The following is a 23,217-nucleotide window of genomic DNA, read 5'->3' on the forward strand; positions in this document are numbered from 1 at the left end:
AGTAAGGAATATAAACAGTGATGAAGTTTTTTGTCAGACAGTGAATGTATCATAAAGGCTGTTTTGCAGATAAAGTGTGTAACTGTTGCAGTTTCATGTATATAAAACAGCATACAAGTGAGTGCATTGCCCTGTAATAGATGTGATGGCAAACCTGCCTATACTAAGTTCCAAACACTCTATTATTATAATGAATGAGCATTGTAGGTAATTTCCATTACTGTTTCAAACTTCCATATGATACAACCTGTACACTCGAAGATGCCCAGTAAAAGTGTTACTGCATCCTAGTATTCTTTTGTTATATTCAGGCTGTGAAATTAATGGAATTTGACAGGTAGTAGTTAAATTATAACATAGAGAGTATTAACACTTAGAAAGATTATGGGTAAACAAAGAATGAGCTGGCTAAGTTCAAACTGTATGAAGTAGAAACACCAGAAATTTCCATTAACTGTTAATCTTGGACACTAACCTGAATGTAATACTGAGATTGCAACGATTCTCCAGACTTATTCTGAATAACTACGACCAGGAGATTAAATTATTATGGAGGTTTTGGAATAACAAATAATCGTCCAAAACAGTTTTTCATCAGCGCATGTGTCTAGGCCTACTTCAGTTAGAACTTCTTGACTGAGGCCCCATGGTTGATATATCAAACTTTTCCCTGGTTTTCATCTTTGAATGCGGGGAATATCCATAACAGTTGCCATTTTATCTCCAAAAACGTCCTCCACAGGTGGAGATGGAAGTCGGGGAATAATTTTATGTATCAACCACAGCCTCTCGAGCCCAGTAGTTGAACTGATGACAACTGAAGCCAATAATTTCTTTTGAAATTTTGTGGAATTGTGCCAGAGAGAGAGAGAGAGAGAGAGAGAGAGAGAGAGAGAGATTCATCAGTCATAAACTGGTCTCCATTGTGATACAAATGTCTCTCTTTACATCTGACAATTAGTTTCTTCTGCACATAATAAAAGTAGTTCATTCCGCTGTAATAATTCATACCATGAGCTGCACTATCCCTTAATGTGTCAAAACTTTTCATTTTTGTTGAGGTTTTGTCAGACTGTGTCAATAAACAAATAACTTTAATATGGTTCCTGCCAGCAGTACCTCTAAAAAACAGTCATTCCATTACTCAATTGCAGAGACATGCAATGAGGCATCCAAAAGTTGGTGGTTACGTAGTGACCCCCACCCCGCCCGTCATTGGGTTGTTAACCTCTCTGTGATGGGATGGTATGTCTTATAGGACAACTTTGTGGTTATTCAGCTGACACAAGAAGCTAACTATAGGTCACACATTGATTGCTTGTATGACATGGGACATATCACATTCCACTGAAGGGGCTGGAGTTAGAAGTGATGTTGCAGGTATTCCTTTTCCTTGCATCAAGTGCGTTCACATCATTGCTATGTAAGCCATTGTAGTTTGTTTTCAGGAATTTAATAGTTTCATGCATAACTAATGAAGGTACTATCAATACATTTAGTTCCTTAAATTTATCGCTGCAGGATTGTCTTGTGGAATTCTAACAAGATGTTTGATGCCCTTTTTTTATAGAATCTTAAAGAGAGTCTTAATTCTACAACATAAGGCCACCAGATGTATTGTTGGAATCATCTCAAGACAATCCTGCAAGGATAAATTTAAAGAACAAAATAGACTGATAGTATATTTATAAATATAAGATATACAAGGTGGCCAGAAACAGTCGGAAAAGCTCGTTAGGGTGTTGCAGTGTAGGTTGTGCTGAGAAATAACTGTTAACAAAAAATTCTGCTGCGTTAGGCTGTTTCTGAGTTAATTAGCATTGAAGTTAGCCAAGCAGGCAGCTGTATGTGAAAATTCAAGCAAGCAGCCCATCAAAGACTGTGTGATCAAATGTATTCCTTGCTCGATTTCCTAAAACGAAACATGAGAGTGATACAAAAATTGGACATGGGGGCAGTAGTAAGAATTGAATGTGAGCTAAAGGCTGAGCAGTCTCATGTGCTACTATCTTCACCAATGGTTCCCGTACTTTTCCTCCGATGGAACATCTTGAGAACCATGGTAGTTTGATAGAACACTTCATTTGTATTGAAAGTTAATGAAATTTTAAAACATGAGAAAATCTTGTGTTATTCAGTGATTATTTCATTTTTAAATCATAACTAATAACATAGAAATCCTAACAAGTTTTTTTTAAAAAGTAGAAAAAGTAAAAAAAATGCCATGTTATTAATAGTCTTTTGCAGAGCACTTAGTCACTTCTCGCAAAAAACAGTTTGGGAACTCTGATCTATGTTACTAGAACAACTAATGCTAATCATATCTGGCAGATTGCTTGAATTTGTGCTTGCGATGGTCTGACTGGCCATCTTCAATGCTAATTAGTTCGGAAATGGCCCAACGTACTGAATTTTTCTCTTAACAATTATTTCTCAGTACAACTTACCCTGCAGCACCTTTACAAGCCTTTCACACTGTTTCTTGACACCCTATATATTTATGAACTACTGTGTTTTTCAGAATAAATTGCAATGCATTATTAAACAAGGATTTGCATGACCATAATCCAAGGAAAAAGGATTACTACCACATAGATAACAAAAGAATAAAACTATGAGGGTACTTCAAAAGCAAATTACACATATTAAGGCAGGGTCAGCACGTTCTATCAAACATTCAATTCCTCCACGACAGACATCTGCTCCTCGGTCAGAGCCATTCAGAAACCGCTATTTGAACATCATTGTTGTTGGAAAATCTGTGATTGCTCCAAATTCCTTTTCAATTGCCTGGACATTGTCATCTGTGGTCGTTGTCAATGGCCTTCTGTACCGACCAGCATCGAAAATGCCTGTATGTCCTTGGTCAAACTGTTTGCATCACTTCAGCACGGCTAGACCCAACACTGAAGTTCTGGTAGTGTATGGACTAAATGCACAGTGAATCTGCGTGCAATTTAGGCTTTTTGGCCATGTGAATTATATTGTCCCATGTACTTCAACTTCTCAGTACATTAAAAGTTATTGTGCCATTTCATTTGCATGCTGTGATGCCCCTGAAACTGTGTCTGCAGGTAACATAAAACATGTATGCTCTTCTGAAAATGTACCGCTCTTGTTGTGCAATGGTCTTACTGAGGGAAAACATAAGCAACTTATTTTTTGAAGTCCCTTCGTAATTTATACAGATTCTGTAAATGCCAACAAAATTCTTTTCAACTTGCTGCCTCAGTCTTTAAAAAATATAGATAAAGTACATGATTTCAGAAATAAACAAAAGTATTTTCTAATCTCTGCCAATCACTCAGTGTTATCGAATATCAAAAAGCCCAGTACTGAAAGGATGCAGAAATTGAGAGAGTTTCAATCCTGAAATATATGCACATTTATCACGCTACAATTTCTGGTGATGTATATGATTGAGTGAATATGTAGATTTATATGGTTTTCTGTTATTAATTCATGTTAGATGATGTTATTCTGTGAGCTCATGTTTAAATTATGTATTCCAGATATTTTTCTCTGTCTGGGTTTGTGCATATTCTGTTTGATTTATTCGTTGGGCTATGGATGGTGTTGGGGCATAGCAGCCGATGTTCTGACATTCTGTAAATGCCAACAAAATTCTTTTCAACTTGCTGCCTCAGTCTTTAAAAAATATAGATAAAGTACATGATTTCAGAAATAAACAAAAGTATTTTCTAATCTCTGCCAATCACTCAGTGTTATCGAATATCAAAAAGCCCAGTACTGAAAGGATGCAGAAATTGAGAGAGTTTCAATCCTGAAATATATGCACATTTATCACGCTACAATTTCTGGTGATGTATATGATTGAGTGAATATGTAGATTTATATGGTTTTCTGTTATTAATTCATGTTAGATGATGTTATTCTGTGAGCTCATGTTTAAATTATGTATTCCAGATATTTTTCTCTGTCTGGGTTTGTGCATATTCTGTTTGATTTATTCGTTGGGCTATGGATGGTGTTGGGGCATAGCAGCCGATGTTCTGACATTAGAGCAAGTGCAGACCGATTTAATCGCTAACTGCTGCTCTGTTGAAAAAGCCAATGGAAGATTCTGTGAACAAATAATGAACAATGCTATACAAGAGAACATTGAACTTTGATGTTTAATTTAAGGAGTCTCTTGCCTGAAGTTTTGGGATAGAGTTCTCTTTTAAGAGTATTGCAAGAGGTATTGTATGTTGTGTGACTGTGTCTGTTAATAAAGTTAACAAGAACTCCAGTCAACTGATTTAAGTAGAATGGGTAGATAAATGTAGTGTCTGATGTACAACCATTCAAGTACTGTGCAAAATTACTGCGAAAATGTCACAGTTACAATTTAATGCAATATTCCTACTCACAAATTTGTGTGGCATGCACACACACACACACACACACACACACACACACACACACACACACACGGCTACTGTGTCTCTGGGCACTGAGGCCTAACTCAGAGCCTGGAGATAGCCTATGACACTGGCTGTGTGCGAGTTGTGCACAACATATGAATATATATGTGTGTTTTTCTAAATCTGACTAAGGGTTTTAGCTGATAGCACTGTCGACTTTTATTGTACTTTTAAACCGCCTGCCTGCCACTCTATGTCTCCTTTATGTGGTGAGTAGCAATCTATCTTAATTCATTTTGTTGTTAATGCCGAATTAAAATACAACTGGTGTTCATAAATATGGCAACGGGGGAATAGGAGACATGTTTTGGTGAGATATTTTGTTATACTTTGAACTGATAAGTGATTAAAAATGAACATGATGAACAGATTAAGTACTCCAGGAAGATTAAGTAAAGTGCTTAAAATACATTATCACGTAACCGATACCATCGCATATGAAGAACTGCTGGCTCTATCTTTTCCTTGAAACTGTTTACCTAGTTTTTAGAGAGAGAGAGAGAGAAAGCCTAGCTTGTATACAAGAATAATCAGGAATAATTCAAGGTCTTGTAAGAGACTTTTGATTAATACAAATTTAATGGATAATTTTTATCATTTACAAATTATATGATTCATTACAAACCTCCTCATAAATTTTGGTGTTGTCAGTGGATATCCTTTTCCACACATTATTGAAGAACTGGTGACTCACTGGGTCCATAATGTCTTCCTCTGAGAGCTTTTGCCTGTTTTTCAGAAGACCAAGATGTTCTCTAAAAAGCTGCTTTCTAAGTGATGCTGCACATCGTCCAACCTTGTAAGGTTGTCCATTCATTACACCGTCTTCCAATTCTATATCCTACAGGCATGCAATTATCAAGGTAGCGTTAATGAAAACAACTACAATAAAATGTATTCTACATATCAAACACAAATGGTTGAAAATACAAAATTTACGGCTTCACCGTTATATGTCTAAATCTCTTTTCATTTAATTTCTTATACTGCATGTAATTTATAGGTATGCTATTACAATGTAGCCATAATTCACTATGAGCAATAGTTTTAGCAGACTTCCAGTGGAGAAAACACACACACACACACACACACACACACACACACACACACACCTCTCTAAGAGTATGTAATATATAATTTATATTTTTTTTTTGCAAGTTTCAGGCATTATTAGCATGCAAGTGCGATTCTGGACATTAACAATGTAGAACTTTCAAGTTGTAGCTAAGCAGTCGCAGGAGTCAGGTGCTGTGTTTGTCTGTCTGTAAGAGAAGATATACATGAATCTGTGTGGATGTACAGGGAATGCAAAGGCACCATGAGCACAAATACACAATATGAAGTGTGTTAATATTAGTATTAGTGGCCAAATTCTCAAAGTGGATATAATTTTGAGCAAAATGTCAAAGATGAGTAGTTACTTAAGTTGGAAAACAGAGAGAGAGGGAGGGAGAGAGAGAGAGAGAGAGAGAATCAAATGTGATGGAGACCTGAATAATGATTATAATTACTAAGTGTTCCATGTACATGAAATTTATGAATATTCCAGCAAGGAAACAGAAATGAAATAAATTATGAATGTGGGTGGGGTAACAATGGTCAGAAGTGAATTTACACTATCAAAATTATAAAATAAAAATCTCTGATTTGGAGATGTCTGAATCAAATAACAACAGGAAAGAAAAATTAAAAATACTGGCATTTAGGGCACAATCGCATTGTTGTCTGAATAAGGGCCAGCCATGATGTGTAAACTTCATGCGAGCAGCATGTCTGTCTAAGCTTTGCTCAGTCCTTCCCAGAAGCACTTGGCACAATGTGACACTTCATTGAATATTGCGGTGTGGCATGTTTTTGGCCAGCACAACTCTCATCAGTTCGGCAGAATCATGGTTTCAGTGCTGTTTACTGTTCACTATTTGTACACAGTATGAAGGACGTTCACTGACATAGTGGCATTCCTGGCCAGGTCGAGGATTTTCTCTACCTAGGGACTAAGTGTGTTTGTGTCGTCCTCATCATTTCATCATCATTCATGAATGTGGTGAGACTGGACTGTGTAAAGATTGGGAATTTGTATGGGCACTGACAATTGCGCAGATGAGTGCCCCACACACCAAATATCATCATCATCATCATCATCATCATCATCAGACCCAATGGCTGTTTGCACAAAAAGAGGAAATCTAGTGACCTGTCCTCACAAGCCTTTCAAAATGAATGGAAATCACAGGGGAGACAGAAAAGAATTCTTAATATATGTTATGCAGTCTCATAAGTGATGGGTATTGCAAATTTGCTATGAAACTATATTACAATATTCTGGAGAAATAATTTAAAGATTTAGTTGACAATGAAAGACAAAAAAATACAAACGTTTAGCAGACAGGATTCACTACTCTGAACATCAAGAAGCGCTTTGTGCTAAATTTTCAGGCATGGAGCAAGTGAAGAAATTGGTGGTACAAACAGAAAAAATTCTGAAGTCACATACATTATTCTGCTGCCAGCTGCAACAGTTTTCAATGGAAGTGAACAAATAGTATGGAGATCTTATGTATTGCTGCGAAATATGTTGTTTAAGTTAAGGGGCATGAATGGAAGGATTTTTTAAATTTAAAACACACTACTGTTGAAATTTACAAAGGGAAAAGAAGTGCACAAATAAAAATTACAACACCTGGAATGAATTGCAGACCTCTCATTTTAAGTGGCCTTAACTGCACACTGTTTCACAGTAAGACACTGCGAGGAGAGAAACAACTTCTTTCTGATTTGATGGGGATGCATTTAAAAAGGAAATTTGTTGTAGAAGAGACACATTCCTACAACCTTTTTCCAGTTACCTAAGCTCACTGGTGCTAAACAAGACACTAGTTTTGAAGAATTCATTGTGGCCTTGAAAGAATTACAAGGATCATTTCCTAGATGTTTTGAGGACCTGCCAGTTTTACATCTGTTTTTGAGACCATTTACTGTTCCAGTAGAAAGCGCCCTGTGTATGTGTAACTTACTGATCTGCTTGGTAATTCTTGTTTTAAAGATTTTAAAACTGTCCAGTACACCTACGCTGCTTTCATCAGGTAGAAATTCCATGGCTCCATAATAAGGTTGTAAAAGTGCCACAATATTTTGACCAACATATGTAGCTGGAAGACATTTTTTCGATTATGAAACTGAATAATAATTAAGTGGCAAAATCTGTGAAATTGTTTGCATCTGTCCCTATGCTGACAGTTTTGTACCAGAAAAAAATTAAATTATGTCTCTAGCGCATTGAAAATAATTAAATAATAATGAAAATTTGTTTTGTTTTTTATCTGTGTTGTTGAGAAGTGTGAAATATGAAACAAAGTCATACATAATGTGACTACATTGCCATTTAAGTGTGGCATGTTCACAGTTTTTCCCCTCTTCCCCCTCCTGGCAATCAGAAAGCGTGGCGTGGCAGTGTGGGAATTGTGCGAGCCAGGCGGAGTGCTATGGCACTTGTGCCAGTGCACGGCTCGTGAGGTGAATTCTTGTTCACCCTTGGTCTAAATAAAGTGTGACCTACTCTGTTAAAGATTATCTCCTCATGAGACAAATAGCCTGAACACATTTCATAATATCAAAAAAGAAAAGCCTACATTCGGCCATCATGATATGACTTACCTTCAATGTAGAAATGAATGGGGGCAAATAAAAACTGACTGAGACAGATGCCAATAAAGAGTTATGCAATAGGAACTGTAGCTACAGTAGGCACAGGAACAGCGAGTGAGAGTATGTGTCTGGAAGAGTGGGCATGACGCAACACCTATAAAAGTAACAGCATCAGTTTGGATTATCAGCACTGTAAAACTAAAGCCACCATGACTGAAAAAAAATCATCTAACACCAGTTGATTTAGTGGCTCGCACACACAAAGCAGAAAAATAAATGTTGCTGAAGGCGTACAGGCTTTGGATTGTTGCTGAAGTAATATGCTTCTGAGGTAACACATAATTTTGGTGATGGAATTTAAAAGTCATTTTTTTAACACACACATGAGCTGTTAACGTGAATTCTTTAGAGACAAATGGAAAAACTGGTAGAAGCCGACCTTGGGGAAGATCAGTTTGGATTCCATAGAAATACTGGAACACATGAGGCAATACTGACCCTACAACTTATCTTAGAAGAAAGATTAAGGAAGGCAAACCTACATTTCTAGCATTTGTAGACTTAGAGGAAGCTTTTGACAATGTTAATTCGAATACTCTTTTTCAAATTCTGAAGGTAGCAGGCGTCAAACACAGGGAGTGAAAGGCTATTTACAATTTGTACAGAAACCAAATGGCAGTTATAAGAGTTGAGGGGCATGAAAGGGAAACAGTGATTGGCAAGGGAGTAAGACAGGGTTGTAGCCTATCCCCAATGTTATTCAATCTGTATATTGAGTAAGGAGTAAAGGAAACAAAAGAAAAAATCGTAGTAGGAATTAAAATCCATGGAGAAGAAATAAAACCTCTTGAGGTTCGACGATGACATTGTAATTCTGTCAGAGACAGCAAAGAACCTGGAAGAGCATTTTAACGAAATGGACAATGTCTTGAAAGGAGGATATAAGATGAACATCATCAAAAGCAAAATGAGGATAATGGAATGTAGTAGAGTAAAATCGGGTGATGCTGAGGGAATTAGATTAGGAAATGAGACACTTAAAGTAGTAAAGGAGTTTTGCTATTTGGGGAGCAAAATAACTGATGATGGTCAGTGTAGAGAGGATATAAAATGTAGACTGGCAATGGCAAGGAAAGCGTTTCTGAAGAAGAGAAATTTGTTAACATCGAGTACAGATTTAAGTGTCAGGATGTCTTTTCTAAAAGTATTTGTATGGAGTTAGCCATGTATGGATGTGAAACATGGACGATAAATAGTTTGGACAAGAAGAGAACAGAAGCTTTTGAAATGTGGTGCTACAGAAGAATGCTGAAGATTAGATGGGTAGATCATGTAACTAATGAAGATGCACTAAATAGAATTGAGGAGAAGAGGAGTTTGTGGCACAACTTGACTAGTAGAAGGGATCAGTTGGTAGGACATGTTCTGAGGCATCAAGGGATCACCAATTTAGTATTGGAGGACAGTGTGGAGGGTAAAAATTGTAGAGAGAGACCAAGAGATGAATACTCTAAGCAGATTCAGAAGGATGTAGGTTGCGGTTGGTATTGGGAGATGATGAAGCTTGCACAGGATAGAGTAGCATGGACAGCTGTATCAAACCAGTCTCTGGACTGAAGACAACAACAGCAACGTGAGCTGTTCAGTTACAAAGATGGCCATCTCCATTTTTTCAAAAAATATTTTTAACCCTATTTTTATGGTAAAGATTAGGAGGAATCTGAAGTTAGTTTGTGACAAAAATTTCCAGAAAAGTGTTAATTTACACTAGTAAATATGTAAAATTGTACTAGTAAATATGTACACTACCCCATTGTCTTGGTAACGAAATCTGTCAACTTCAAAAATTACCGATTATAAGCTTTGGTACAGCCACACTGTTAACACAAGAGCTCATGGGAATTAGTACAGTAGAGCCTCAATTAACCATCACTTTTGGAGCCAGTGGGTGGTCAGAACACTAAGGAGGTCAGACAATCAGAGGAGAATGAAGGAAGTCATTTATACAGGTCAATATGACGTAGGAAATCAAAATTAATTAAAAAATTAGATTTCTGACAGGGAGAAAGGAAAACAGAAAATTTTGGCCACTGAAAATCTATTGAAAAAGTGTAGAAAGCAACTTTCTTTGAATTTCTTAAACCTTGACTTTGCGGCTATATCACCCTAGTTTGTTCAGTATAATATATCTATAGCTGTAGAGGTTGCCTGTTGTTCCAAATATTTGAGGGCAGTCTTGAAAGCATGCTATGCTGCAGAGTCACTGATCTTTTTGTCTTCTTTTTTTTCCTCCATCACTGCTCAACACTATACTGTTGCAAAACAAGATCTATGATCTGATCATTTTCAAGTTCTTCATTTGTAAAAGCAGCAATGTCACCTTCCGCTAGCTATTTCTTTACACCAGCAGAATGAATATCATTATGAAGAGTTTGCAAAATTAGAGGCTAAATCTGTAGTGTCTGACTCATTAGCTTCTGGGAGCTCTTGCTTTTGTTTTAGACTACAAAAAACCTCCTTCCATGATTTCTGTAGAACAGTTTTCTTAAGTTTTTCTCAAGTTTGGGCGGCTCTGTAAACTGTATCTTCTGTGTTGTAGCTTTTCATTGCTTCAAAAATACCACAACCCTCTTCTGTTTTCTTTAACAAAGCATTGACGTATTTCCTTGTTTTAACCACTTAATAACACCCTGGTCCACTGGTTGGGGATGGTGGGGGTGGGGGGGGGGAGGGGGGGGGGGTGGGGAGATAGGGCAGCAAAAACATAGCTTTTATGTCCCATTTTTGAACTTCAGATACAGAGGGGTGCCTTGGAGCTTGCCTGGCAATCCAGTCACATGGGGTGGTAGGCTTCTTGAGTAAAATCAATCAATAACGCTGGCATGCTGTTCAGAGCTGAGTGCAGACAGATGGTTGGCACAGGTTCAGATAATCCAAGGAGTTGGTTAATTGAAGGTTGGATAATCGAGGTTCTACTGTTTTTTTATATTTCATTTTATCTGTTTCTAATATCGTGTTATAATTTCATGTATTGACTCGTTCCATGACCATGGAGACTTCTCCTTAATTTGGTCCCACGGAACAATAAATAAATAAATAAAAAATAAATAAACTGTAGTAAACAGCCGTTGCTGGGCTTGTGTAGTGAAAACTGTAGCTATGTGATATTCAAAGCAATTGTCACTGGTTCTCTTGATGTATTAAGTTAACTAAATTATGCTACAGATATAAGGTTGCTTTGCGCTATAGTAAAAAATATAGAAGATATGTTTGCAGGAAAAAAATTATCTCATCAGATGAATGGAGGAGTGCTACAGAGAAGAAACTATGGTTAGTATTTTCATATTTGTAACCATTCTTTCCGTACTGTTCATATTATAAATCTGCCAATGTGTATGACAATGCAGTTCATTTTCTGCTTTGTTTGCATATGGACCAAATGGTACTATAATTATTCTGAGCTGTAATCCTTAGGGGACTAAAGCTGCAATGACTAGCATTTTCTCCAACAAATTATATCTTTTAAATAATGTTGGCTTTTTCGCCAAATTTTACTGATGAATTCTTCTTGGTTATAAGACTGCATTTTCCTAATGCAATGTATCAGCAAGTTCCTTACTTATCTGTAGAAAACCTGACTTTACCTACAGGTAACAAATAGGGAACTTGTCAAAATGTTTCTTCATGACTGTTACCTGGTTGATGTTTCTTCATGACTGTTGCCTGGTTGATATCCAAGAAGATTAAATTAGTAATGGCTTGTTAAATTTATCAAGATTTTTCATCTTTTCAAGATTTGTCATTAGTTTTACTTAGTGTATATGGACAGATTTAGGCTATCTTAACAAAATTCACCCCCTTCGCCCCTTAACCATGGACCTTGCCATTGGTGGGGAGGCCAGCGTGCCTCAGCAATACAGATAGCCATACCATAGGTGAAACCACAACAGAGGGGTATCTGTTGAGAGGCTAGACGAACATGTGGTTCCCGAAAAAGGACAGCAGCCTTTTCAGTAGTTGCAGGGGCAACAGTCTGGATGATTGACTAATCTGGCCTTGTAACACTAGCCAAAACAGCCATACTGTGCTGGTATTGCGAATGGCTGAAAGTAAGGGGAAACTACAGCCATAATTTTTCACGAGGGCATGCAGCTTTACTGTATGGTTAAATGATGATGGCTTCCTCTTGGGTAAAATATTCCGGAGGTAAAATAGTACCCCAGTCAGATCCCCAGGCGGGGACTACTCAGGAGGACACCGTTATCAGGAGAAAGAAAATTGGCGTTCTACAGATCGGAGTGTGGAATGTCAGATCCCTTGATTGGGCAGGTAGATTAGAAAATTTAAAAAGGGAAAGGGATAGGTTAAAGTTAGATATAGTGGGAATTAGTGAAGTTTGGTGGCAGGAGGAACAAGACTTTTGGTAAGGTGAATACAGGGTTATAAATACAAAATCAAATAGGGGTAATGCAGGAGTAGGTTTAATAATGAATAAAAAAATAGGAGTACGGGTAAGCTACTACAAACAGCACAGTGAACGCATTATTGTGGCCAAGATAGACACGAAGCTCCTGCCTACCACAATAGTACAAGTTTATATGCCAACTAGCTCTGCAGATGACAAAGAGATTGATGAAATGTATGTTGAGATAAAAGAAATTATTCAGATAGTGAAGAGAAACGAAAATTTAATACTCATGGGTGACTGGAACTCAAAAGTAGGAAAAGGAAGAGAAGGAAATGTAGTAGGTGAATATGGAATGGGAGTAAGGAATGAAAGAGGAAGCCGTCTGGTAGAATTTTGCACAGAGCACAACTTAATCATAACTAACACTTGGTTCAAGAATCATAAAAGAAGGCTGTACACATGGAAGGTGCCTGGACATACTGGAAGGTGTCAGATAGATTAAATAATGGTAAGACTGAGATTTAGGAACCAGGTTTTAAATTGTAAGACATTTCCAGGGGCAGATGTGGAGTCTGACAACAATCTCTTGGTTATGAACTGTAGATTAAAACTGAAGAAACTGCAATAAGGTGGGAATTTAAGGAGATGGGGCCTGGATAAACTGACAAAAATAGAGGTTGTGGAGAGTTTCAGGGAGAGCATTAGGGAACGATTGACAAGAACAGGGGAAATAAATATAGTAGATGAAGAATGGGTAGCTTTGAGAGATAAAATAGTGAAGGCAGCAGAGGATCAAGTAAGTAAAAAGAGGAGGGTTAATAGAAATCCTTGGGTAACAGAAGAAATACTGAATTTAATTGATGGAAGGAGAACATATAAAAATGCAGTAAATGCAGCAGGTAAAAAGGAATACAAACGTCTCAAAAATGAGGCTGACAGGAAGTGCAAAATGGCTAAGCAGGGATGGCTAGAGGACAAATGTAAGGATGAAGAGGCATATATCATGAGGGGTAAGATAGATACTGCCTACAGGAAAATTAAAGTGAACTTTGGAGAAAAGAGAACCACTTGTATGAATACCAAAAGCTCAGATGGGGACCCAGTTCTGAGCAAAGAAGGAAAAGCAGGAAGGTGGAACGAGTATATACAAGGGCGATGTACTTGAGGACAATATTATGCAAATGGAAGAGGATGTAGATGTAGATGAAGACGAAATGGGAGATATGATACTGCGTGAAGAGTTTGACACAGCACTGAAAGATCTAAGTCGAAACAAGGCCCCGGGAGTAGACAACATTCCATTAGAACTACTGATAGCCTTGGGAGAGCCAGCCCTGACAAAACTCTGCCATCTGGTGAGCAACATGTATGAGACAGGCAAAATACCCTCAGACTACCAGAAGAATGTAATAATTCCAATCCCAAAGAAAACAGGTGTTGACAGATGTGAAAATTACGGAACTACCAGTTTAGTAAGTCACGGCTGCAAAATACTAATGTGAATTCTTTACAGACGAATGGAAAAGCTGGTAGAAGCCGACCTCGGGGAAGATCAGTTTGGATTCCGTAGCAATGTTGGAACACGTGAGGCAATACTGACCCAACGACTTATCTTAGAAAATAGATTAAGGAAAGGCAAACCTACGTTTCTAGCATTTGTAGACTTAGAGAAAACTTTCGACAATGTTGACTGGAATACTCGCTTTCAAATTCTGAAGGTGGTAGGGGTAAAATACAGGGAGCAAAAGGCTATTTACAATCTGTACAGAAACCAGATGGCAGTTATAAGAGTCGAGGGGCACGAAAGGGAAGCAGTTGTTGGGAAGGGAGTGAGACAGGATTGTAGCCTCTCCCCAATGTTATTCAATCTGTGTATTGAGCAAGCAGTAAAGCAAACAAAAGAACAATTCGGAGTAAGAATTAAAATCCATGGAGAAGAAATAAAAACTTTGAGATTCACTGATGACACTGTAATTCTGTCAGAGACAGCAAAGGACTTGGAAGAGCAGTTGAACGGAATGGACAGTGTCTTGAAAGGAGGATATAAGATGAACATCAACAAAAGCAAAATGAGGATAATGGAATGTAATTGAATTAAACTGGGTGATGCTGAAGGAATTAGATTAGGAAATGAGACACTTAAAGTAGTAAAGGAGTTTTGCTATCTGGGAAGCAAAATAACTGATGATGGTCGAAGTAGAGAGGATGTAAAATGTAGACTGGCAATGGCAAGGAAAGTGTTTCTGAAGAGAAATTTGTTAACATTTAGTATAGATATAAATGTCAGGAAGTCATTTCTGTAAGTAATTGTGTGGAGTGTAGCCTTGTATGGAAGTGAAACATGGACGTTAAGTAATGCTGAATAGAAGCTTTCGAAATGTGGTGCCACAGAAGAATGCTGAAGATTAGATGGATAGATCACATAACTAATGAGGAGGTACTGAATAGAATTGGGGAGAAGAGAAATTTGTGGTACAACTTGACTAGAAGGAGGGATCGGTTGGTAGGACATGTTCTGAGGCATCAAGGGATCACAAATTTAGTACTGGAGGGCAGTGTGGAGGGTACAAATCATAGAGGGAGACCAAGAGATGAATACTCTAGCAGATTCAGAAGGATGTAGGTTGCAGTAGGTACTGGGATATGAAGCAGCATGAACAGGATAGAGTTGTATGGAGAGCTGCATCAAACCAGTCTCTGGACTGAAGACCACAACAACAACAACAATTCATGTACTGAATTGTAAGGGTGTTGATCCAGCTTGTAGCTATCATGGTTATAATTTATGTAGGATGTAAAGTTTTCAAGTTACTTTAATTTGAACAGAGGTCATGTCAACATTTTTCTTTTCTAAGACGGAGATATGAGTAGCTTTGGTTCCATGATCATGGTTGCCCCCCCCCCCCCCCCCCCCCTCCCCCTCTACCACAGGTCAATTTGAATTTCCTTCACTGTAGAGGTGGCCAGGTTTAGGTGACCGTGTATATTTAGAAATATATATTGTTTTCAGAGTCTTTCATAGTGGCATGCCTGAATATTCAATGCATCTCTTTGAATAATTTTTGAGGTTTTAACAGTATTTTGCTTATAGCTATCTAAGTTTCAAAAATTTATTTAAAATTATTTGGTTTTAATAGAAAGTAGATCTTTTTCAGTGAAATGGCTCTGAGCACTATGGGACTCAACTGCTGTGGTCATAAGTCCCCTAGAACTTAGAACTACTTAAACCTAACTAACCTAAGGACAGCACACAACACCCAGCCATCACGAGGCAGAGAAAATCCCTGACCCCACTGGGAATCGAACCCGGGAACCCGGTCGTGGGAAGCGAGAACGCTACCGCATGACCACGAGATGCGGGCCCTCTTTTTCAGTGAAATTTATTCTCCTTATCCTACTCTTTCCCTGCACTCGCTGTCCTTCAAATTACCTCAGTACTTCACTATGAACACTCCTTAACCACTAAAAAACGCAATTACATACCTGCAACACAACTGCCACTTCCGAATCACGTTTACCAATCAACGATCTGTCATTGATGTTTGCCGATCCACATATTACAGTATTATCATCTGCAATTAGTAGTTTTGAATGAACATATATCAGTTCAGACACCTGCCAGGAATGAAAGAGGACATTTTTGAGAATATGCTTATGCTCACAGAGAAGAAACTCTGTGTAAGTTACAACACACTTCTCTCAAATAATATGAATTCTCACCAAGTCCCCATTCAAGACAGAATGTGTCCGCAGGCCATGGAATGTTATATATTCACTGGGGTCTTCAATACCAGCTTCCTTCAACTTATTTAAAATAGCATCTTTCCCCCTGCAACAGAAACAAAACTGAGACACTGCTTTTCATTCTTGTGTTTCATAATCGTGTGCAATTCTTCCTCTTCCTGCTTTCATCAGTCTGCCACAGGAATTGTGCTGTATTTCACATGTAGAATGTACACTATGTGATCAAAAGTATCCGGACACCTGGCTGAAAATGACTTACAAGTACTTGGTGCCCTCCTTCGGTAATACTGAAATTCAGTATGGTGTTAGCCCACCCTTAGCCTTGATGGCAGCTTCCACTCTTGCAGGCACATGTTCAATAAGGTGCTGGAAGGTTTCTTGGGGAATGGCAGCCCATTCCTCACGGAGTGCTGCACTGAGGAGAGGTATCGATTTCGGTCAGTGAGGCCCGGCACAAATTCGGCGTTCCAAAATATCCCAAAGGTGTTCTACAGGATTCAAGTCAGGATTCTGTGCAGGCCAGTCCATTACAGGGATGTTGTTGTTCTGTAACCACTCCACCCCAGGCCATGCATTATGAACAGATGCTCGACTGTGTTGAAAGATGCAATCACCATCCCTGAATTGCTCTTCAACAGTGGGAAGCAAGGAGGTGCTTAAAACGTCGATGTAGGCCTGTGCTGTGATAGTTCCACGCAAAACAACAAGGCATGCAAATCCCCTCCATGAAAAACATGACCACACCATAAAACCACCACCTCCAAATTTTACAGTTGGCACTACACACGCTGGCAGATGAAGTTCACTGGGCATTCACCATACCCACACCCTGCCATCGGATTGCTACAGTGTGTACCATGATTTGTCACTCCACACAACATTTTTCCACTGTTCAATCCTCCAATGTTTATGCTCCTTACACCAAGCGAGGCACCGTTTGGAATTTACCAGCATAATGTGTGGCTTATGTGCAGCTGCTCGACTATGAAATCCAAGCTTCCTCGCCTCCTGCCTAACTGTCATAGTACTTGCAGTGGATCCTGATGCAGTTTGGAATTCTTGTGTGATGGTCTGGATAGATGTCTGCCTATTACACATTACATCCCTCTTCAACTGTCAGCGGTCTCTGTCACTCAACAGTCGGCCTGTACCCTTTTGTGCTGTACGTGTCCCTCCACATTTCCACTTCACTACTACATCGGAAACAGTGAACCTAGCTATGTTTAGGAGTGTGGAAATATCGCGTACAAACTTGTGACACAATTGACACCCAATCACCTGACCACGTTCACGGTCTGCGAGTTCCATGGAGCGCCCCATTCTACTCTCACGATGTCTAATGACTACTGAGGTGCTGATATGGAGTACCTGGCACTAGGTGACAGCACAATGCACCTAATATGAAACACGTATGTTTTTGGGGGGTGTCCATCTACTTTTGATCACACAGTGTATATCTGCTTCACCTTATGCAACAACACATTTAGAATATTTAAATAAGTAAGTGTTATGATAATAGAAATCTCAAAGTGGAAAAAATTAACGAAAACAAAAATACCTCCAGATGAATGACATTTGAAATGTACACCCACTTACAACATTAAAACTTCGCATTTTTAACATAGCTACTATACTCTTATGTCCACTGTTTCTCTTTATAGTTTTGTTTTTTATTTGCTTTTACTAATTTTTGTTTCCTTCTCATTATCCCAGTTCTGTGCCCTTAGACCTTTGTACACGCCCTTTCCATGTTCTCCATCTCTCAGTTTCTTTGTCCTATTTAATTGTCTTCTTTCACTCTGTTCCCTTCCTTTACTCATATGTACTTACTCTTCCAATAGGTGCCTCATCTCTCTCCCCATGCTCTGCACTGCCTTTCTCTGTGTGTCTTCTACTGCATACACTACTGCTATAGCCCTCCAAATGACCAATTTGATTCACTGAGCTCGCAGCCAATAATTTTCAACATTTCACGTTACCAACAAATGTTACACGGTTCCCCGTATATCAGTCAAAAATGACAAACAAATATTTACACCTCACCTGTCATTGGCATTGATACACAGAAATCACACAGTTAATTATGAGGGCCACTTGTTAAGTTTTTATGAAAATAATGCAAGCAAAACTTTTTGGCATAAACTGTTTTATTGTTTCTGAAAATACCCAACTTTAAAATTCACACACTTTAGCATACATTCGAAACAATTCTGGGAGGTGGGGGGGCAGGGTTCGGTCTGATGTTCGTCCCTTAATAATATGGCTTAGAAAAGATCCAACAGTTTCTTGAGGTGTTGAAAATAACTGTCCACACAGTTTTTGTTTGACATAAGAACACAAAAAGAAGTCTTCCGGTGATAACTCAGACAATGAGACAGTAATTCGATTTTTCCCCCTCAAATGATCAACTGTTTGACAGCTGTCATTGCCATGATGATGAAAGATGTGACTTTCTGAATTTTTTTCTGACTTTGGTTGCTTGTCACAAACAAACTGTAATATATCATTCAGCATTGACACTCAAGCAGTTGACTGCTGCTTACTTCTGAGCTCATATGAGTGTATTTGTCTTCTGTTATGATGAGTATATAAATTTTTCATTTGCTTGGTTGATTCTCCTCCTTCCACCAACTGGCATGACCCTGTTTTTGAGCTTCAATCTGTGCAGTATGTGCAGAGAACAGATCTTTTTTGATGCATTAAGGATGCAAAACTGAATGTACTGTAGTCTCTGACATGACTAAGAATGCACCTAGCAGTAAGTTACATGCCTAACCTCTTCAGTCACATTGCTCACACCATCCATGATTTTTGCAACAACTACTGATTTGTTGTCAACATGAAAGCCTGAAAAAGTTGAACAAAGTAATTTGATACACTGTTGTTGAGTTACTTCCCTACAAGATTGTACAAAAATCATCCCAGAGAAACCTTTACATGAAATTTCCAAATTTCTCCACAGCGCAGTTTCTTTAAGCACTTACGGTAATTTGAAACAACTTAAAAAGCGATCCTTGTATTATTTAACTGACAGATCTTTCTGCTTATACAAGTTCTGTAGGGACATAGTAGTAAAACTAATGGGAAAGTCTTTATTTTTAAAAAGACTGCCACTTCATCAGTTACCATTAAGCAGCTGCAGCTTATTATAGACTGCTTTATATCTTTTACCAATACACAAATAACAGAAAAAACGAGAGGTATTTACATTTTGGAAGAGTAGTAGCCTGTCAACAATGTATGTTGATAGTGATGATTATTGTGGTCTACCAAGAATCAGCCATTGTTGAATTTACATAATCAAATTATTTTCAGAAGTGGTTGGTAAAATGTTACACTTAATATCTGAAACACTATCACCAAGGACTTTGTCGTTCTCACAGTACTGAAACAGATGAGAAGAATAGTGTCTGAAAGACTGAACATCAGGTGGATTTCAATTCACTGCTTCTCTGTAGCACACATGATACTCAACCATAGCTGAAACACTGGTTTGATGCAGCTCTCCATGTTGGTCTATCATGTGCAAGCCTCTTCCTCTCTGCATAACTACTGCAACCTGCATCCATTCAGACCTGCTTACAGCAGTCAAGCCTTTATTTCCCTCTACAATATTTATCCCCTTCACATCCCTCTATAACCAAATTGATGACTCCTTGATGTCTCAGGGTTCGTCCTATCAACCTGAGGTGTCCTATCAACTGATCCCTTCTTTTACTGAAGTTACACCATAAATTTCATTTCTTCCCAATTTGATTCAGTATCTGTCATTAATTATTCTACCTATTCATTTAATGTTTCGTATTCTTCTGTACCACCAAATTTCAAAAGCTCCTATGCTCCCCTTGTCTGAACTGTTCATTGTTCACATTTAACTTTAGTACGAGACTAAAACCTCGAAATTTATATTTGACATTAATACATTTCTCCTTTTCAGAAATGCTGTTCTTCCTACTAAAAGTCTGCATTTTAACCTCCTTACTTAAACTGTTGTCAGTTATTTTGCTATGAACAAAAATCTTTTACTGCTTTTTCCATCTCATATTTAATTTAATTTATTCGGTATCATCTATTTTAATCAGAATATCCATTATTATTGTATTACTTCTGTTGAGGCTTATCTTAATAACCTCTTTTCAACATACTATTTGTTCTGTCCAACTTATTTGCCAAGTGCTTTGCCACAAGCATAGTGTTGCTAATAGTATGACACTATGCTAACGATATTTTCTCCAAATTTGAATGAACAGTTACAAATTTGGGTGTAAAGGGTTGAGAAAATCTTTTTGTGTTAAACATTACAGATAGATGTGCAGTACTGACACATACCTTGAAATTGAAGCATAATTCCAGTGGGTGACAGCATGCAGTGCAGTACTTGTAGGGCTCCCAACATCTCCTTCAAAGCCAGGAAGTAGTGGCATGACAACAAAAACTCTAAATACTGCTTTCTGCCTATACATATAAACAGAGAAGTGAAATCACTTACTTTTCCATCACAACTTGTTCAAAATGCATAGCTTATTACTAACCCATTCTAGCATTAATTGTAAGGAATATATGTAACTATAAAGAGTATATCAACCACATTACTTCTTCCTTTCGGGGCAGAGGAAGGTGATGTTAATATGGCACTCGTTAATTGAAGGAGTTACCATTGTAAGAGCACCTGGTTAACACCAGATCTCAATTAGTAACAGTAATAATACCCATGTAGCATTAGTAATGTAAAGCTAAATGAAACAAAATCCTGAATTATGATTAGAAATGCTCTGCAAGTATAGGACAGACACCAGGGGCAATGGCATATTTATTGGTGTAAAGTACTCAATTAAATAAATGTGGTTATTGAAGCTTCCTCCAGACAGAAGTTACTGATTAAAGCAGGAGACAGGAACAGAGATTTACGTGATTTCATGCTAAATGTCGTATCTTACCTTGAGCAGCTACTCAAAGAACGGATTTTTGGCAGTAAAATTTCAATCCCTCACTAACAAACAGATCAAAACTTTTCGAGCTAGATAATTCAGGAGGGTATCAGTGCTCCTATGGTTATTACAGTATCAGTGGCTGCTACAGGTATTGACAGGAATGATAAGGTAGGATAATATTTCTGCATTGTAAGTGTGACAAGAAACAGTTAACAGATCTTAGGCAGAACCACCCCAAGAGATACATTAAAATATATTTTTAAATAGTGTATTACAGAATTTGAATTATCAGGAAGAATTTAGGACATTTTCTCCACAGATTAAATAATGATTGTCAACTTTTTCAGAACTACTGATACTACACAGATGGTAAATGTCGCTTAGTTCCATTTATCAGAGGTTGGAAGGTGTGGATTCTGTAGAGTACAGCTGTTATAGGCTTCCAGAAGGGGCAGCTAGCTGAGTCTAAGGGAGTCCAAACCAACCTCCACATGATTTTTCACATACTGCTAATTACAATGAAGGGGATCAACAGAGTGGTTCAACCTTCACTCTCAATTCCCCGTCTCTTCATCTATTTATTATGCTTTGATGCATCATTAATCAATGATTAATATCAAGGTTTTGATAGCGTTAAACATACTTTTATGTTCCTGTCATTGGCAATTTATCCACTGTAGCAAAGGAATGCTAAATTTGTAAGCGTCTCACTAGAAAGCACCAGGGCCAAGTAACTTAAGTGTCATCACCTGGCACAAGTTTCGTGAATGGTTACATAAAATAAGGGCATGAAACATTTGTCAATACATTCCACTGCTAGCAACTTCCTTGCTTGCTAATGGGTTTTGCTTGATAAGGAATATTACTGGCACTGTTCTTTTTGGTACTTTAGGTGCAGTTAGATTGGTTGGTTGGTTTGTGGGATTGAAGGGACCAGACTACTAGGGCCATTGGTCACTTTTTCCATGAACTTGAAACACCCACAAAGAATAAGAACAAACAATGGAGATGACAAGAGACAACACAGGACAAGAAAGACACAGACAGAGACCAGAAAAAAGGAATTAAAATTACACCGAGTGTGACAGTGGTTGGCCGACCATAGAAACAAAAAAAGGAAAAGCCAACCACCAAGAAACACACTAAAAACCCCAGTCTAAAATCATAGGCCAAAGGCCAGACTCAACACAAAAAAAGGACAAACATTTAGATCAAGCGATAGAAACCCCCTGCACGTTAATACTCAAAACTAAATCTGCCATCGCAACATCATCTGATAAAAGAGCAGGAAGCGTATCAAGCAATGCAAACGTCTGCTTGAGCAGAGTTAAAAGCAGGCAGTCCAACAAGATGTGGACCACTGTCAAAGCTGACCCACAGCGACATGAAGGCGGGTCCTCGCGGCGCAATAAATAGCTGTGTGTTATCCAGGCTCAATCTAGATATAGTAGGGGTCAGTGAAGTGAAGTGGAAGGAAGACAAGGATTTCTGGTCAGATGAGTATCGGGTAATATCAACAGCAGCAGAAAATGGTATAACAGGTGTAGGATTCGTTATGAATAGGAAGGTAGGGCAGAGGGTGTGTTACTGTGAACAGTTCAGTGACCGGGTTGTTCTAATCAGAATCGACAACAGACCAACACCGACAACGATAGTTCAGGTATACATGCCGACGTCGCAAGCTGAAGATGAACAGATAGAGAAAATGTATGAGGATATTGAAAGGGTAATGCAGTATGTAAAGGGGGACGAAAATCTAATAGTCATGGGCGACTGGAATGCAGTTGTAGGGGAAGGAGTAGAAGAAAAGGTTACAGGAGAATATGGGCTTGGGACAAGGAATGAAAGAGGAGAAAGACTAATTGAGTTCTGTAACAAGTTTCAGCTAGTAATAGCGAATACCCTGTTCAAGAATCACAAGAGGAGGAGGTATACTTGGAACAGGCCAGGAGATACGGGAAGATTTCAATTAGATTACATCATAGTCAGACAAAGATTCCGAAATCAGATACTGGATTGTAAGGCATACCCAGGAGCAGATATAGACTCAGATCACAATATA

General features: G+C 38.3%; 1 protein-coding gene and 1 long non-coding RNA gene across 5 annotated transcripts in view; one reads left to right on the forward strand and one right to left on the reverse strand.

Annotated features, from left to right (window-relative positions):
• LOC126176868 (uncharacterized) overlaps positions 1 to 23,217 on the forward strand; it is a 169,109-nt gene that overhangs the window by 19,670 nt on the left and 126,222 nt on the right. The gene's annotated exons all lie outside the window — the stretch shown is intronic.
• The window catches only part of LOC126176867 (phospholipase D1), a 190,750-nt gene that overhangs the window by 5,554 nt on the left and 161,979 nt on the right, over positions 1 to 23,217 (reverse strand). For all 4 annotated transcript variants that reach the window (XM_049924060.1, XM_049924059.1, XM_049924058.1 and 1 more), the window contains 4 exons: positions 20,554 to 20,679; positions 16,201 to 16,309; positions 15,964 to 16,095; positions 5,053 to 5,268 (listed from right to left, as the gene is read on the reverse strand). In XM_049924060.1, the coding sequence (XP_049780017.1) occupies positions 5,053 to 5,268; positions 15,964 to 16,095; positions 16,201 to 16,309; positions 20,554 to 20,679 (583 nt within the window). The remainder of the gene's footprint in view (positions 1 to 5,052; positions 5,269 to 15,963; positions 16,096 to 16,200; positions 16,310 to 20,553; positions 20,680 to 23,217) is intronic.

This window comes from Schistocerca cancellata, chromosome 3 (assembly GCF_023864275.1).
Source record: "Schistocerca cancellata isolate TAMUIC-IGC-003103 chromosome 3, iqSchCanc2.1, whole genome shotgun sequence".
Classification (NCBI taxonomy): Eukaryota; Metazoa; Arthropoda; class Insecta; order Orthoptera; family Acrididae; genus Schistocerca; species Schistocerca cancellata.